Below are 17,514 nucleotides of genomic sequence, written 5' to 3' on the forward strand. Positions count from 1 at the left end.
GCGCAATCCCCCTTCCATCAATTAGTAATAGGAAGATATCCTGTCTGCTGAACCCCGATGATGTGGTGCTCCTATCACTCTCTCGATTAGGTCTTAAAAATCTGCTCACAGCTTTTAGCTCGTATTGCACACGAGAAGAGCTTGGCGTGAATTACTCCAAGACCAAAATGTTGGTCTTTGGGAAGCTTAGCCCCAGATATACAGTGGTACCTCAGGTTAAGTACTTAATTCATTCCGGAGGTCTGTACTTAACCTGAAACTGTTCTTAACCTGAAGCACCACTTTAGCTGATGGGGCCTCCTGCTGCGGCCACACGATTTCTGTTCTCATCCTGAAGCAAAGTTCTTAACCTGAAGCACTCTTTCTGGGTTAGCGGAGTCTGTAACCTGAAGCATATGTAACCTGAAGCGTATGTAACCCGAGGTACCACTGTAAATGGAAAATGGACCAGCAGAATCTGGAGCAGATACGCTCCTTTAGATATCTGGGTGTTCTTTTCACTGAGACACTATCATGGAAGGGACACATCGAGGTTGCGAAACTCAAAGCGCAGAAAGCTTGTGGGGCACTAATGAAATTCTCTTTTACGCTGGGTGGCCAGTTATTAGAACCTGGGCCGAAAATCTTCGCCAGTAACGTGGTTTCCCAAATGCTCTATGGAAGAGCAATATGGGGCATGGACCCAAATGCTAACAGCCTTAGAAATAGTGCAGAACAAATTTCTCAGGAGAGTGCTCTCGCTCCCCAATGGGACCCCAGCTTGTGGGGGGGGATTAATCTTCCTTTTCATTGAGCAGTTAATAGAGTCCTGGAGATCCAGTTTCAGTTTTGTGGTTCAAGGGCTTGTTAGACCTATGAGCAAAGTGCTGGAGGCCGGAGACCAGGACCCACTTTGAACGCAGCCACAGGCTTGCTGGATGGCGCTGTGCACCTCTCTCAGCCTCTAGGTAAAGGTATAGGGGCCTCTGACCATTAGGTCCAGTCGTAGCCAACTATGGGGTTGCAGCACTCATCTCACTTTCTTGGCCGAGGGAGCCGGCATACAGCTTCTGGGTCATGTGGCCAGCATGACTAAGCCGCTTCTGGTGAACCAGAGCAGCACACAGAAACGCCTTTTACCTTCCCGCCGGAGCGGTACCTATTTATCTACTTGCACTTTGACGTGCTTTTGAACTGCTAGGTTGGCAGGAGCAGGGACCGAGCAACGGGAGCTCACCCCATTGCGGGGGTTCGAACCGCCGACCTTCTGATCGGCAAGTCCTAGGCTCTGTGGTTTAACCCACAGCGCCACCCGCGTCCCACTCAGCCTCTAGTCCACTCCATTTATTTACTAGATAGCATAATAATAATAATAATAATAATAATAATAATAATAATAATAATAAATAAATAATAAATTTTATTTATATCCCGCCCTCCCCAGCCGAAGCTGGGCTCAGGGCGGCTAACAACAATCGAAATAGTCCAACATTCTAAAAACATTCATTATAAAATTAATTAAATCAAATTAAAATCAAATTAATGGCAGCCATCAAGCAAAATTCTGTGCAGATTGCCAGAGGAGGGGGTCAGGCTGCGCCCTGACCAAAGGCCTGGTGGAACAGCTCTGTCTTGCAGGCCCTGCGGAAGGATGTCAGGTCCTGCAGGGCCCTAGTCTCTTGTGACAGAGCGTTCCACCAGATTGGAGCTGCGGCCGAGAAAGCCCTGGCTCTAGTTGAGGCCAGCCTAACCTCTCTGTGGCCTGGGATCTTTAGGATGTTTTTATTTGCAGACCGTAAATTTCTCTGTGGGACATACCAGGAGAGGCGGTCCCGTAGGTACGAGGGTCCTAGGCCGTATAGGGCTTTAAAGGTTAAAACCAGCACCTTAAACCTGATCCTGTACTCCACCGGGAGCCAGTGCAGCTGGTATAATACCGGATGGATATGATCTCGCAGCGAAGACCCCATAAGGAGTCTCGCCGCAGCATTCTGCACCCGCTGGAGTTTCTGGGTCAGTCTCAAGGGCAGCCCCAGGTAGAGCGAGTTACAATAATCCAGTCTGGAGGTGACCGTCGCGTGGATCACAGTGGCTAGGTCAGGGCGAGAGAGATAAGGAGCCAACTGCTTAGCTTGGCGGAGATGAAAAAATGCCGCCTTTGTTATAGCTGTAATCTGCGCCTCCATAGAGAGGGAGGTATCGAAGATTACACCCAAACTCTTAACGGACGATGCTGGCACTAATTGCACCCCCGCAAGAGATGGGAGTTGCCCCCTCAATCCCATATCGCTCCGTCCCAGCCATAGGACCTCTGTCTTCGAAGGGTTTAACTTCAACCGGCTCCCACGTAACCATCCAGCCACAGCTTCCAGACATCTGGTCAGTGTATCTGGGGCCGAGTCAGGATGGCCGTCCATCAACAGATAGAGTTGGGTGTCATCGGCGTACTGATGGCAACCCAGCCCAAAACTCCAGACAAGCTGGGCGAGGGGGCGCATAAAGATGTTAAAAAGCATCGGGGAGAGAATCGCACCCTGAGGCACTCCACACACCAAGGAGTGGCGCGATGACAATTCCCCCCCAAGCGCCACCCTCTGTCCCCGACCAGAGAGAAACGAGCGCAGCCATTGAAGGTGTAAGCCATAAGATGTTGAGAAAGACCTTCTGAAAGTGATAGTAAATAACGAACAGGGAGGTGGCATCAGGTGGACTAAATAGGCTTTCCCCAAACCAATGCCCGTCAGCTGCTTTGGTCTAAAGCTCCCATCATTCCTAGCTATGGGACATGCTTGCTTCGGCTCGTGAGAGTTGTAATCGAAAGCTGCTGGAGGAAGACGGGGTTGGAGAAAGCTTGAGTCAGGTGGTCTTTGGGATCCACTGAGGCTATATGATTCTGTATAGATAAAACACCAAAATGTTCAGAAGAACTGGAAAAAAACCCTTTTGTGGAATAGTTTAAACCTGACGATCCAGAAAAAGCAAATGTATTAAATGGGAAATCCCTAGGGAACCGAAAGCTTTCCTTCAGAATTCAATACGCATTTCAAATCTCAAATTTGTAGAGTCTATTTTGGACACGTTTCAGCAGAAGGCACTGCTTTGAGAAACTGCTCTAAGACTTTTTGCTCCCCAAACTTGGCAAGAATGCCCTGCAGCTGAAACAAACCAAATTACTCCCCTGACATCTGTTTGTTTTCCCTGCTTTCTATTTTTGACTGCAAGCTGTTTGGTGGCAAGGACTTGTCTGCCTTTGCCTATGCAACTTTGCAAGATGCCGTGGACTCAGCTGGTGCCGTGTAAAGCGTAATCAATGTGAGAAACATATTTGCATGCCTCGTGGCAATGTAAGGCTGTCCATAGATACATAATTGTAGAATAAATTAAAGCACCTTAAATTAAGCAGAATTCATTCCTCTCGTCAGTGCTGAGTAGCAAAATTGTCTATGCATTTGTTAAAAGTCTGCAGTTTGAGCGTTTGACTGTATAAGTCAAACACCTTATTTTATGTCACTGGGCCCCTCAAACCAGCTCTGATCCCACCAGCTGCTAATCTTTCATACCCTGGGATCCAACCCAGCATGACAGATCTGGCAAGAGAAGTCTGAGGGTTCCTCTCTGAGCTGCACCCTCTTCTCAACATGCTCCCCTAAAATAACACGACCTCATCATGCAAAGTGTGAGTCTGGATGTTCTGAATTCCCAGGGCAGGTGTCTCCACATTTCTCTCTGTCTCAGCTGACATGTACCAGAGATCTGCTTCAGTCTTTTGCTGCCTAGGCTAAGAAGGGAAAGAACTCAGAGGGCATCACATGAATTTCATTCTCTCCGTGAAATGAAACCGGCACCTCCAAAAATGAATCTTCTATCCTTTCTGTCTCTTTGCAGTCTTCCAAAAAACCCAAAACGGCAGAAGCAGACACTTCCAGCGAACTGGCAAAGAAGAGCAAGGAAGTTTTTCGAAAGGAGGTGAGATCCAGCTTCGGAGTGAGCGAAGTTTTTGCTCCTCCTCTGGGGCTGAGTTACTGGCGCTGCAGTGGGTGGGTTCCTCTAGCACCCTTTGAATTAGTGGGTGTTTGAGAAAGATCCACAGTAGTGCCAGATTAAGGGGTGGTAGTCAATGAAGTTTTACTTTGAGTAGGCCAGTTGAAATCTGTAAACATGACTAAAGGCTGTTGATTGCAATGGGTCTACTCTGAGTAACACTTGGTTGGATACCACCCCAACATTCTTGCAGTGGTTAGCAACTTGTCCTGGACCAACTTTCCAAATGATACACAGTCGTGCCTTGGTTGTCGAACGCCTTGGTACTCATACGTTTAAGCTCCCGAGCGATGGAAACCTGGAAGTGGTTTTCAATTTTGTTTTTGGAAGCCGAATGTCCGATGCGGCTTCTGCTATTTTTTTCTGGCGCTCCTGCACAATTGGGAGCCTTGGTTTCAGAACGTTTTGGAAGTTGAATGGACTTCTCATTCTGTTCGAAAACCAAGGTACCAGAGCCAGGGCTTTTTCGGCTGTGGCTCCGATCTGGTGGAACGCTCTGTCACAAGAGACTAGGACCCTGTGGGACTTGACATCTTTCCGCAGGGCCTGCAAGACAGAGCTGTTCCACCAGGCCTTTGGCCAAGGCACAGCCTGACCCCCTCCTTTGGTAATTCTTCACAGAACTCTAGCCCAATGGTTGACATCAATTTGATTTGAACTGATTTTATAATGAATTGATTTTAGAATGCGGAATTATTTTACTGTTGTTAGCCTCTCTGAGCCCAGCTTTGGCTGGGGTGGGCAGGATATAAATAAATTTTTATTATGATTTATTATTATTATTATTACTGAGAAGATGTTTCAAGAAGGTTTTTGCTCATGCGTCCCAACAGCTCCTGCACGCACTTCCTCCCTCCCTCCCCCAGCCCAGCCCCCCTCTTCCCTTGCTGAATTAGGGAGAAATTGTCAGTGGCTCTAACTAAGGATTGTCATTTAATGTCCCCCCCCTCCTTTTTCCAGATGTCCCAGTTCATTGTGCAATGCCTGAACCCCTACCGCAAGCCAGACTGCAAAGTTGGGCGGATAACCACAACCGAAGATTTCAAGCACCTTGCGCGGAAGGTATGGCATGCCTTTTCCTCGAGAGCCAGTGTGGTGTAGTGGTTAAGAGCGGTAGTCTTGTAATCTGGGGAACCGGGTTTGCTTCCCCACTCCTCCACTTTGGCAATTAAATCCTGCCGTCCAGTCAGCGCTTCCCCTGCGCAGCTCTGCTTGGGGCTTGAGGCTGACCTGGGCAGGAAAACAGAGTCGCAGCGGTCCTGCCGTCCGTGTGAGATAGAGGGATAAATCAAGTCCAGAGACGGTTCGTTGCTATCTCTAAAAGCGTTTATTTACAAGCCATAAATCAGTCTCATTCCATCAGAGCTTTCCAACATCTCTCCGTGCACACGCAGCTTCTTTTGCAGCGTCTCTCAGTCAGAAGTGAAACCAACTCTCACAGACAAAGCCAGTGACCTACGGCCCTGCGTCAGGCCCCTCCCAGATACAGGACACCAAGGAGTTTTAACCCTGTAAACTCCAAACTCCACATCCACCTGCAGCTGCTGGGTGACCTTGGGCCAGTCACACTTCTCTGAAGTCTCTCAGCCCCACTCACCTCACAGAGTGTTTGTTGTGGGGGAGGAAGGGAAAGGAGAATGTTAACTGCTTTGAGACTCCTTCGGGTAGTGATAAAGCGGGATATCAAATCCAAACTCTTCTTCTTCATCTCCGTTTCCACTTGAGCTGCCAGTGACTCCGGCCAAGCTGAGGCCAGGAAATGAGCTTTAAGGGGAAGGAAGCCTGGAGGGGGAAAAAAAAAACCTGGGTTAAAAGCAGAAGATTTCCTGGATTATCCTTCCTTTGAAGGCCTGACCTTGGGAATACTGCAGGGATCTTCTTGCTTCAGGGGTGCCCACAGGATTGGACATTTGCTCCCATTTCCCCCAGGAGCATCTCTTGAAGACCAGGTGCCTAGACAAATCAGCGAGGAGCATGTTCGCGAGTTTGCATCAGGAGGAGCTACTGCCGATGAAACTCCTCTGGCATGCGGAGGGTGGGAATCGTTTCCAAGGCAAGAGCCATTTGCAGGAATCCACCTGGCTGCTTGCGAGGCCAGATGGTTGCAGAGACTTGCTTGCTTAGGCTTGAGTTGCGGATGGGATGGAAAAAGCTGGGGCGGGCGGGCGGAAAAGTGCCGTAAGTGTGGGGGCCGTTGAGAGGGGAAAGAAACTCAGTGTGCCTTTGAGCTAGAAGAGTGGAAATGGGAACTGTGTGTGCCAGCAGCACGATTTGGAGACAGAGTGCTGCCTTTGAAGCCCGTGCCAAGTTTCCCCTTCTGTAAGAGGACCCGCACGAGGCCCTCTGTCTTCTGAGCACTGATCTCTTGCGCTCTCTCGCTCAGCCAGCACCTCTGTTCCCAGAGCCAGCAGCCCCAGGGGGGTGTTGAAGATACCCTGGGCAGTTGGGGGCCTGCACTTGACCGCTGCATCTCCTGCTGCTGACCAGAGCGGCTGGCTTGGCTTGCGGCTGTCAGGCTCCTGCTCTGGAAGGGGGAAATGGCAGAGAAGGTCCCGCCAGCCATCAAGCAACGAGAGGCAGTGTGGCATACTGGTTGGGCTAGGACAGGGGTCTGCAACCTTTAAGACAAAAAGAGCCACTTGGACCCATTTCCGAAGAAAAAACAACAACTGGGAGCCGCAAAACCATTGCGACATTTAAAACAAATATAACACTGTGAACGGCTTACCGTGCTTGACTATTTCCTGAGCGGCTACCAAACTAGCATATGTTGTGGAATTTGCAGACTTCACCCAATTCTTGAAATTATTTTTGCTCCTATCAACCTTCCTCATAAGTTCTGCAATGGCTTTTCGTCTCTCATCTCCATCTGGATATTTTTCAGCAAAGGCTGTGTGTTTATTCTGGAAATGTCTTGCAATATTTGACTTTTTGTTGTTTGCAAATTTCTCACCACATATTAAGCATACTGGTAAACCAGTCTTGCCAGTAGAGAAGGCAAATGATTCTGTCCATGTATCATTAAACATTCTGTTTTCTTCAGAAATTTTTCTTTTCTTGCCTTTATCCATGGCTGGCCTACTGGGGGTCCAAAAGAGGGACGTAATTAGAAATCAGAGGGCCCCATAGCAAAATTTGCTATGCCCAATAATCAATGCCCCAAAATGCCATAGAAAATTAATCAGGGCCCCAGTGTACCATAAATCATAATCAGTGCCTGATGTAAATAATAATTAATAATGAGGGCCCAATGTCATCCTCGTCATTATAAAAATAACTTTTTTGACACTTTATTATTATTTTTTTGTTTGACCCCTCAGAAGTACTCCTCCTCATAGAATAAACGTTAAATTAACAAGTTACCTTTTTTTGAGTGTGTGTTCTTCACTCCCCTTCAAAACAGTGACCAGCTTACATGCCCCCTTTCAATGCAGCCTGCTTACAGCCCTCAACCAAAATGGCCGCTCCCGCGACTCCCACGTGCGCCCACAAAGATGGCGCCGACGATTTTCCCTTATCGATGCCCTTTAAAGAAATGGACGCCGCAGCTTCAACCCACGCCTAGAGGAGGCTAGAGAGGGAGGAAAGCGGGGGGGGGGGGGGAGGAAAGCAGCGAGGACGGCAGAGAAGGACTGCCGGGAGTGGAATCCCACACACCGCGAGGGGAAGGAAGGGAGAGGGTGCGAGCTGGAACGGGGCAAAGAGGGCGGTCCCCGGTCGTGCCTGGCCTTAAATGGGCTAGGCCACGCCTCCCCGGCCCCGCCGATTGGCGGGCAGGGTTGCAGGCATGCCCGGGGATTCCCCTGTTCTCGCGGGGGCAAAAGGCCAGCCCCCGCGAGTGGAGTGTGGGAGGGGTTAGCTCGCAACCCCCTCTCCTCTCTAGCTCGGAAATGGCTTTGCGGAAAATGCGCCTCCTCCCCTCGCCTCCGCCCCGGAGACGCGGCAAAGGCATTAAAGAGCCGCAGGTTGCCGACCCCTGGGCTAGGACCTGGGAGACCCAGGCAACTGGCGGAGGAAGAGGCGTGCGGTGGGAGCGCACCGCCCCTGGCAGCACAATCCCAGCACGGTGCCATCGCGGCTGCCCGCCTGTGCTGGGCGCCATGCCCCTATGGGTGGCACACCACACCCCCAGGACGTGCGCCACGCCCCTGGGACGCACGCCAGCCCCACCCCGCCTGCTCTCCGCCCCCCAGTGCCAGAGCATGAAGCTCCGCCACTGACCCAGGGTTCAAATCCTCAGCCGTGAAACTTGCTGGGTGGCATTGGGCCAGTCACCATCTCTCAGCCTAACCTACCTTGCACGGTTGTTGCAAGGATAAAATGGGGGCAACAGGGACCGCATACCGTATTTTTAGCTCCATAAGACACAGTTTTTCCTCCTAAAAAGTAAAGGGAAATGTCTGTGCGTCTTATGGAGTGAATGTGTGGTCGGTCGCTGGCTCCCTTGCCCAGGCCTCCATGGTTGAATGTTCTGCAGGCGGAGGCTGTTTGTATCCAGAGCGACATGTGACTGGCTGGTTAGATTATCTGTCTGGAAACTGTAGAAACGGCTCCCTGTCCTTTCCTAAAGAAGCTGCAGAACTGTGAGCTGAACCCCAGAAAAACAGGATTTTTTTCCCTTTGCAAAGTAAGCTCAACAACTCTGAGCTGATCCTCAAAAAAGGGGGCTTTCCCCCTTTGCAAAAGAAGCTGCACAACGGTGAGCTGATCCCCCCAAAAAACGGGGCTTTCCCCCCTTCCTCCTCTAAAAACTAGGTGTGTCTTATGGAGCGAAAAATACAGTACACCACCCTGAGCTCCTTTGGAAGAAAAAGGTGATATATAAATGTAATAAAATTAATAATAAAAATTAACTGGTAGACTAAAATAACAAAAACAGCCAAACGGTTTAAATGCAATCAATCAATCAATCAATCAATCAATCAATCAATCAATAAAGTATCAAGCATTTTCTGATTTCTTTCCCCCTGGTTAGAGCTGGGACCTTGACCCTAAGCTGCCTCTGAGGAGGACCACACTTCCTTGCGCTTTTTAAAAATAAAATTGGGACACACACAAAGCAGCTTACAAAAAGGGAGTTCAAAAGAACTTTTTAAAAACCAGCACAAAGGGCTATTGTTTTTTAAGAAGTGGGTGATGCCCAACATCAGTCCTGCTCTGAGTAACCCATTGAAACCAGGTGACTTAATTCCATTTATTTCAGTGGGGCTGCTCTGAGTTATGACTGGTGCTGAAGGCACTGCAGCAGTATGGATAATCAGGAAGAAGAAAGATTAAAACAGGAAGGATTCTCTACCCTGTTGGTGGAAGACCCAAGTGTGCAGGTGGCTTGGCAGATGTTTCTGAGCCACAAGAGGGGTGCCAGCACCGAGAAGGCCCCGTTCCGTGTCACGTCGGTCATGGGGAAAGATCCCCTTTTGCAAAGCGTGTTGAGCATCCCTGGCACCACCCTTTTCAGTGATGGCTCCCATCTGGTGGAATGCTCTGTCCCATGAGACCAGGGCCCTTCAGGATTTAATCTCCTTCCGTCGGGCCTGTAAGACAGAGCTATTCCGCCTGGCCTTTAATTTGAATTCAGACTGATCTTTTATTTCCCTTCTCTTCCTTCCCCCTCCCCTTTTATGAAGATCACCCGCTCTGAGACCCCACAGCCAATTCTCCCCTGGTCTCCTCGCTGGCCCAAGTAGGACTAATTCAGCCAGCTAGCCTTGGTGATCATCTAATGTTTATTAGATGGATTTCCCCTAAATTGATTTCTGAACTTTGAATTTTATTGTTATTCATTTTTTATACTGTGTTCTATGCAGCTTTTACAATGAAGTGTTTTGGATTTGTCATTAGCCGCCCTGAGCCTGGTTTTTGAACCAGGAAGGGCAGGGTATAAATAAATTTTATTATTATTATAAAGCACATCCTGTGCTCCGTAACGCTGACTAATGTTTGCTTCTCAGCTTTCATAGAAACATGGAATCGTGTTGTTGAAATGAACCCCCAAAGGTCATCCAGTCCAGCCCCTTGCAATGGAGGAGTTACAGTTTAATAATCCCTGACAGCTGGCCATCCAACCTCTGTTTTAAAAACCTCCAACAAAGGCGAGTCGGCCGCCTTAACAACATAGAGACTTGTGGCACTTTAAATTCATCACAACTTAAGCTTTCACAGGGACGTGGGTGGGGCTGTGGGTGAAACCACAGAGCCTAGGGCTTGCCGATCAGAAGGTCGGCGGTTCGAATCCCCACGACGGGGTGAGCTCCTGTTGCTCGGTCCCTGCTCCTGCCAACCTAGCAGTTCAAAAGCACGTCAAAGTGCAAGTAGATAAATAGGTACCACTCTGGCGGGAAGGTAAACGGCGTTTCCGTGCACTGCTCTGGTTCGCCAGAAGCGGCTTAGTCATGCTGGCCACATGACCCGGAAGCTGTACACCGGCTCCCTCGGCCAGTAAAGCGAGATGAGCGCCGCAACCCCAGAGTCGGCCGCGACTGGACCTAACGGCCAGGGGTCCCTTTACCTTTTTAAGCTTTCACAGACTAGAGTTCTGTTCCTCAGATGCAACATCCTTACAAACGCCCAACGCTCTTTTTATTTCTAAAATCTCGCTCCCACTGATGAGACTCAGCTGACGGAGCTTTCCCCCTTGAACCTGGGTGGCACGAAAGGGAACAGGTTTTCCGAAGCATCCCTTGAGCGAGGGGCCTTATTTTGCCCTGATTCCCCCTCCCCAGCACAGTTCCGCCTTTGCAGAGAGCCTCCCCCTGCTTTCACCAGTGGATCCCTACAATCTCCTTAACCCGCCCTCTCTGTCTGTTTCCTCTTCTCCTCTCCTGCAGCTGACCCACGGAGTCATGAACAAGGAGCTGAAGTACTGCAAAAACCCTGAAGACCTCGAGTGCAACGAGAACGTGAAACACAAGACGAAGGAGTACATCAAGAAGTATATGCAGAAATTTGGGTCCGTTTACAAGCCCAAAGAGGACACGGACTTGGAGTAGCAGTCGCGGCGGGAAAGGCACCCTCTCTTCCGCTCTAGGAGCTCCCCTAACAAGGACACTTCTTATTTTCCTTTTGTTTTCCACAGGATTTCCGGCTCTTTCTCACTCTCTCTCGATCTTTCCAAGTCGGGTTTGAGGAGGCCAGGCAGAAACTGCAGTGTGTGTGTGTAGGAGGGGGGGGGGGGGAGAAACTAACTCGCACAAACACACCCACCCCATGGTACAGTTGTGACTCACCCCATCGTTCGTTCCCTCTCTGCAAGAAAAGCCGGAACTTCCGGTCCGTTTGGTGCTGTTTTAGCGCAACAAACTCGAAAGCGCGTCTCGTCTCTCCCCCGCGAGATCTGTATCATATTTTAACGTATATGTGAATATATTGAGTTCTCCCACACCCCTGCCCGCCCCCCTTTAGCCCGAAACGTGTTGATATCATGGGAACACTTTGTAAGAATAGTTTTGAGAAAGGGGTGGGGTGGGTTTTTTTTTGTTTTGTTTGTTTCCGTTTCCCTTTCTTTTTTTTCGTTCTCTGCAAGGTTACTCTGTTATCATGTAAATATTTGCGAACAGGCTGCCTCAGGGTTTCTGGCAAGCCGCGTGCTATGTTGATAAGATTGATTTTACTGCTTAAATCATTTTACTTTATCCAATTTTTACTGAAGTTTTTATGTAAAAGAAAAAAATTAAAAAATTAAATAAAACGGCAATGAAAGAACAACGGCCGCTCTTGGGTTTTTGTGCAGCGTTTGGAAAAAAAGCGGTGTCTTTTTCCGCAGTGGAAGTTTATGATCCTTGAGATGGCTTTTACCTTAGCCTTTCTCTTAAAGAAAATAGGAGGCAAGATTCACCAACGAACGCCCTGTGTGAGCACTTCCACAGCGAGGCTGTTCCACCCACCTCCTGAAATAGGTTCTGGGCATAACTGTCAACCGTCCCTTATTTGGTGGGAAAGTCCCTTATCCCAGCGCTGTGTCCCACTGCTGTCCCTTATTGATGATGTCCCTTAAATTTCCCGGGTTTCAAAGGAAGCAGCTCCTCTCCCTCCCTCCCTGCCGGCCAGGGAGGAGGGAGGCTCCAGCTGTGTTGCTTGGCTGCGTTGCTCACCCAATAAGGAGTCTTAAGAACAACTGGGGAGTGGAGCTTGCATGCCTTGTGCCGATCAAGTCGGCTGCGTTGCCTGGGGACTCGCCTTTGCTCAGCGCTTCCCAGCGGAGAGGTGACGGTGGTTTTCCTTGCTGCATCCCCTTTGCTGGGTTGCTGCGCTGTGGGAACCACTGCTTGAGGCTTCGTTTGGCTGCTGGCTGGGCTTTTTGCCTTTGGCTCGGAAGGGCTCAGAAGTCGAACATACCTGTGCTCTGAAAATCCCTCATTTTGGCTGCTGATCCCTTATTTTCGAGGCTGCTGGTCCCTTATTTTCAAATCTGTAAGTTGACAGCTATGGTTCTGGGGCTGTCGGAAGAATTCCAGCAGTACAGTTTGTGAGGGGAAGGTTGTCATTCTCTCTGGCAAACTGATATATGCTTGTACAGATGGGACATTCAACATAACCAGACGTCAGATTCCACCCTAGGCGTCTAAGTCCTCATGCTACATCACATTCCTGGGAACTGTTGCTTGCTGATGGGAATTGTGGCTCTGCAAGGGCAGAACTACAGTTCCCAGGATTCCCTGGGTAAAGCCACTTGCTTTAAATGCATGCTATAGGTACGACCCAAGATTTGGGAGCTGCTGCTTCTTTGGCGATCCCTTGTAGCCAAGTAAGATTGTCTTCCATAAACACTGTTTTAACAGTGAGTCCATAAGTGACTGTGGAGGTCAGTTCTGGATCCACACGTCCTTCCACAGTGGGGACATTGGTTTCCGAGCGGGAGTTGATCACGGTGTGAATTTGCCAAGCGTGCCTTCCTCTTAGCACGTTTCTCCCTTGTGTCCTGAGTTTGAGTGTCTTCAAATCCCACGGCACCTTTGGTAAAGGCTGTTCTCCACCTGGAGCACTCGCAGGCCAGTGTTTTATATGGGCTTGCTTAGAAAAGGAAGGGCCCTCTCCTCTGTTTCTGTGGGTCATGCCCTGCTAGAGGCGACTGTCCCGAGTCACACCGAATGGCAAATGCATTTTAAAATTGGAAAGTACCGTATTTTTTGCTCTATAAGACTCACTTTTTCCCTCCTAAAAAGTAAGGGGAAATGTGTGTGTGTCTTATGGAGCGAATGCAGGCTGCGCAGCTATCCCAGAAGCCAGAACAGCAAGAGGGATCGCTGCGCAGCGATCCCTCTTGCTGTTCTGGCTTCTGAGATTCAGAATATTTTTTTTCTTGTTTTCCTCCTCCAAAGACTAGGTGCATCTTATGGTCTGGTGCATCTTATACAGCAAAAAAATACGGTAGCAAGGGATAGGAGAGGAAAATAAGTCATTTGCTAAAAGAGGCTGCTGGATCAAGCCATCTAGTTTAGCATCCTGTTCTCAAAGAGGCTGACCGGATGGTGAACATGCAAGCAGGATTCAAACACAAAAGCCCTCGCCCCTCTTGAGGTTTCCAGCAACAGGTCTTCAAAAGCATGGCTGCCTTTGGCTGTGGAGGCAGAGCAGAACCATCATGGCTAGTAGCCACTGGTGATGTTTTGTTGTGGTTTAGTCGTGTCCGACTCTTCGTGACCCCATGGACCAGAGCACGCCAGGCACTCCTGTCTTCCACTGCCTCCCGCAGTTTGGTCAAACTCATGCTGGTAGCTTTGAGAACACTGTCCAACCATCTCTTCCTCTGTCGTCCCCTTCTCCTTGTGCCCTCCATCTTTCCCAACATCAGGGGCTTTTCCAGGGAGTCTTCTCTTCTCATGAGGTGGCCAAAGTCTTGGAGCCTCGGCTTCAGGATCTGTCCTTCCAGTGAGCACTCAGGGCTGATTTCCTTCAGAATGGAGAGGTTTGATCTTCTTGCAGTCCATGGGACTCTCAAGAGTCTCCTCCAGCACCAGAATTCAAAAGCATCAATTCTTCGGCGATCAGCCTTCTTTATGGTCCAGCTCTCACTTCCATACATCACTACTGGGAAAACCATAGCTTGGACTATACGGACCTTTGTTGGCAAGGTGATGTCTCTGCTTTTTAAGATGCTGTCTAGGTTTGTCATTGCTTTTCTCCCAAGAAGCAGGCGTCTTTTAATTTTGTGGCTGCTGTCACCATCTGCAGTGATCATGGAGCCCAAGAACGTAAAATCTCTCACTGCCTCCATTTCTTCCCCTTCTGTTTGCCAGGAGGTGATGGGCCCAGTGGCCATGATCTTCATTTTTTTGATGTTGAGCTTCAGACCATATTTTGCACTCTTCTCTTTCACCCTCATTTAAAGGTTCTTTTAATTCCTCCTTGCTTTCTGCCATCAAGGTTGTGTCACCTGCATATCTGCAGTTGTTGATATTTCTTCCAGCAATCTTAATTGGTGATGTTATACTCACTGAATTTGTCTAGTCCTCTTAAAGCAGGCATGGCCAAACTTGGCCCTCCAACTGTTTGGGGACTACAATTCCCATCATCCCTGACCACTGGTCCTGTTAGCTAGGGATGATGGGAGTTGTAGTCCCAAAACAGCTGGAGGGCCAAGTTTGGCCATGCCTGCTAAAGCCATCCAAATTGTTGGCCATCACTGCCTCCTGTGCATTTCTCGTATCCCAAATATTCCAACGTTCAGCATCATTGCGTGCCGATGAATTCTAGTATTTTGTGCATGATAGGGTGGTGGGTTTTCCCGCAAGGCAGGGCCCGGGGAGAGAGGGCGGGGAATTGGCTGTCCTGGCTGAAACAGGAATATTAAGAAGCCTGCTTTCTGCAGGGACTCTCAGCAAACATTGCCTACCCTGCTCATAGAATCAGTATCGCGGAGTTGGAAGAGACCCAATGGTCATCCAAAATAAGAAGAGGCTGCTGGATCAGACAAATGACCCATCTAGTCCAGCATCCTGATGGGTCATTGGCCAGCCTGATGCCCACCATGGGAAACCTACAAGCAGGATTCGAACACAGGGCACACACTCCCCTCCTGCGGTTTCCAGCTACTGGTCTTCAGAAGCATTGCTGCGTGAAGTCAGAACATAGTCATCCTGGCTAGTAGCCATTGAATTAATCCAATCCTCTTAAAGCCATCCAAGTTTCTGGCCCTCCCTGCCTCCTGAGGGAGCGAGTTCGAATCTCCTGCAGTTGCTGGATATCCCAACTTCTGCTTAAAAACCTCCAGTACAGTTGAGTCCTCAACTCCCAAGTACAGTAGTACTTTGGGTCTCAAACGCCGAAAACCAGGAAGTAAATGTTCCGGATTTTGAACGTTTTTTGGAAGCCAAACATCCGATGTGGCTGTCGGCTATTGTTTCCGGGGCACTTACACCAATTAGAAGCTGTGCCTTGGTTTTTGAACATTTCGGAAGTCAAACGGACTTCTGCAACGGATTAAGTTTGGCGCTTTTGTTTTTGCTATTTATTTTGCGTTTTTGTTTTTGAGGCTTTTTCGGTTAATTAGTTTTTGTGACTGTGTGGAACCCAGTTCAGCTACTGATTGATTGATTGATTGATTGATTGATTGATTGTGTGACTGCAGAAATGGATAAAAGCCCCCCATCCAAACAATGACTATCATCAGTGCAGGTAAGAAATTTCTTTTGTTATCATCTACAATACAGTGGTACCTCGGGTTAAGAACTTAATTCATTCTGGAGGTCCGTTCTTAACCTGAAACTGTTCTTAACCTGCGGTACCACTTTAGCTAATGGGGCCTCCCGCTGCCGCCGTGCCACCGGGGCGCGATTTCTGTTCTCATCCTGAATCGAAGTTCTTAACCCGAGGTATTATTTCTGGGTTAGTGGAGTCTGTAACCTGAAGCGTCTGTAACCCGAGGTACCACTGTACCATCTTACTTATTTTATAGTACAGTGCATTGATTATTGCTTTCATTTTATGGATCAGTGGTCTCGTGTAAAATTGCTGTTTTAGGGGTTCTTTTTAAAAGTCTGGAACGGATTAACCCGTTTTGCGTTACTTTCTATGGGAAAGCGCGCCTTGGTTTTGGAACGCTTTGGTTTTGGAATGGACTTCCGGAACGGATTAAGTTTGAGAACCAGGTACCACAGTAACGTACTGCTTGGGACCTCCCCCCCCAATTTCACCGCCAGCGTTTCTCGTGCCCGGAAAGAATTGGAGCAGGTTCAGGAGTGGGGTGGGGGGTAGAATTAGCCACTGAGGTTCCTCCTTTCCTCCTGGAGCTCTCTCCGTTCAAAGAAGGGGCGGCGAAAGGCCTTAAAATCGCAAGGATTAAATCCAACCTGAGGGCTGTGCCAGAAGATGGGGTGCCAAGTGGTATATCAGAAGTGTCTCTTTGTTGTTGTTGTTGTTTAATCGTTTAGTCATGTCCGCCTCTTCGTGACCCCCTGGACCAGAGCACGCCAGGCCCTCCTGTCTTCCACTGCCTCCTGCAGTTTGGTCAAACTCATGTTCGTAGCTTCGAGAACACAGTCCCACCATCTCGTCCTCTGTCGTCCCCTTCTCCTTGTGCCCTCCATCTTTCCCAACATCAGGGTCTTTTCCAGGGAGTCTTCTCTTCTCATGAGGTGGCCAAAGCCTTGGAGCCTCAGCTTCACAATCTGTCCTTCCAGTGAGAACTCAGGGCTGATTTCCTTCAGAATGGAGAGGTTTGATCTTCTGGCAGTCCATGGGACTCTCCAGAGTCTCCTCCAGCACCAGAATTCAAAAGCATCCATTCTTCGGCGATCAGCCTTCTTGATGGTCCAGCTCTCACTTCCATACATCACTAAGTGTCTCTTTAATTACTGCCAATTAAAAGAAGTACAATTTCTCGGGCTGCCTCTGCACACCTTCCTACCACCACCACCCCTCCAAAAAAAAAGAAAAGAGACTCTGGAAACTTTCAGCTGCTTAAAATTGCTAGCCTCTTGCCCTGTGCTATTAAGTCGAATGAAAGGGAGAAGAGGCGGGGGCACTTTCTAATAACTAACACTTGTAGCCAGAGCGACGCTAGAGAGCAAATGTTTTGGCCTCGGGCGAGCAGGAAAGGGGGGGGGGGGAATTAATCCGTGTCTCCAGCCTTTGTGAGTCAGAAAGCCGTCTCCCAGAAATGCCTCGTTGGGCCAACGGATTACGAGGCCTTCTTTTGCCTCGGCCCGAGACAGGATTTCGAGCCGCTCTGATCCTCATCTCTTACGAAAGGGCTCGTGCCAGGCTTTAGGGCGAGACTGAGAGCTTGAAGGAGGTTTTACACCAAATCTGCATAAGGGTTTTTCATCCCCTTGTGCCACAGTCTTTGGAAACGAGCGCAGCAACGTCTCCGAGCTGAGAATAAAAGATGTCATTCATCCAAGCCTTTCTTGGTATCATCTTCTTTGGCGATCCCTCATAGCCGAGTAAGATTGTCTTCCGTAAACACGGTTTTAACAATGAGTCCATAAGTGACTGTGGAGGCCAATTCTGGATCCACACGTCCTTCCACACTGAGGACATTGGTTTCCGGGCTGG

General features: G+C 49.1%; 1 protein-coding gene and 1 long non-coding RNA gene across 4 annotated transcripts in view; one reads left to right on the forward strand and one right to left on the reverse strand.

The window, feature by feature from the left end:
• SETD2 (SET domain containing 2, histone lysine methyltransferase) overlaps window positions 1–11,724 on the forward strand; it is a 91,376-nt gene extending 79,652 nt beyond the window's left edge. For all 3 annotated transcript variants that reach the window (XM_028750083.2, XM_028750084.2, XM_028750086.2), the window contains exons 20-22: window positions 3,865–3,945; window positions 4,981–5,082; window positions 10,848–11,724. In XM_028750083.2, coding sequence (XP_028605916.2) covers window positions 3,865–3,945; window positions 4,981–5,082; window positions 10,848–11,009 — 345 coding nt within the window. In that variant the 3' untranslated portion in view covers window positions 11,010–11,724. The remainder of the gene's footprint in view (window positions 1–3,864; window positions 3,946–4,980; window positions 5,083–10,847) is intronic.
• LOC144329287 (uncharacterized) lies at window positions 6,749–7,930 on the reverse strand. Its single transcript, XR_013394762.1, has 2 exons — window positions 7,384–7,930; window positions 6,749–7,098 (listed from the first exon to the last, which is right to left on the reverse strand). It is a non-coding gene; the product is annotated as an uncharacterized LOC144329287 (long non-coding RNA).
• Window positions 11,725–17,514: the final 5,790 nt, after the last annotated feature.

Source organism: Podarcis muralis, chromosome 12 (assembly GCF_964188315.1).
Source record: "Podarcis muralis chromosome 12, rPodMur119.hap1.1, whole genome shotgun sequence".
Taxonomy (NCBI): Eukaryota; Metazoa; Chordata; class Lepidosauria; order Squamata; family Lacertidae; genus Podarcis; species Podarcis muralis.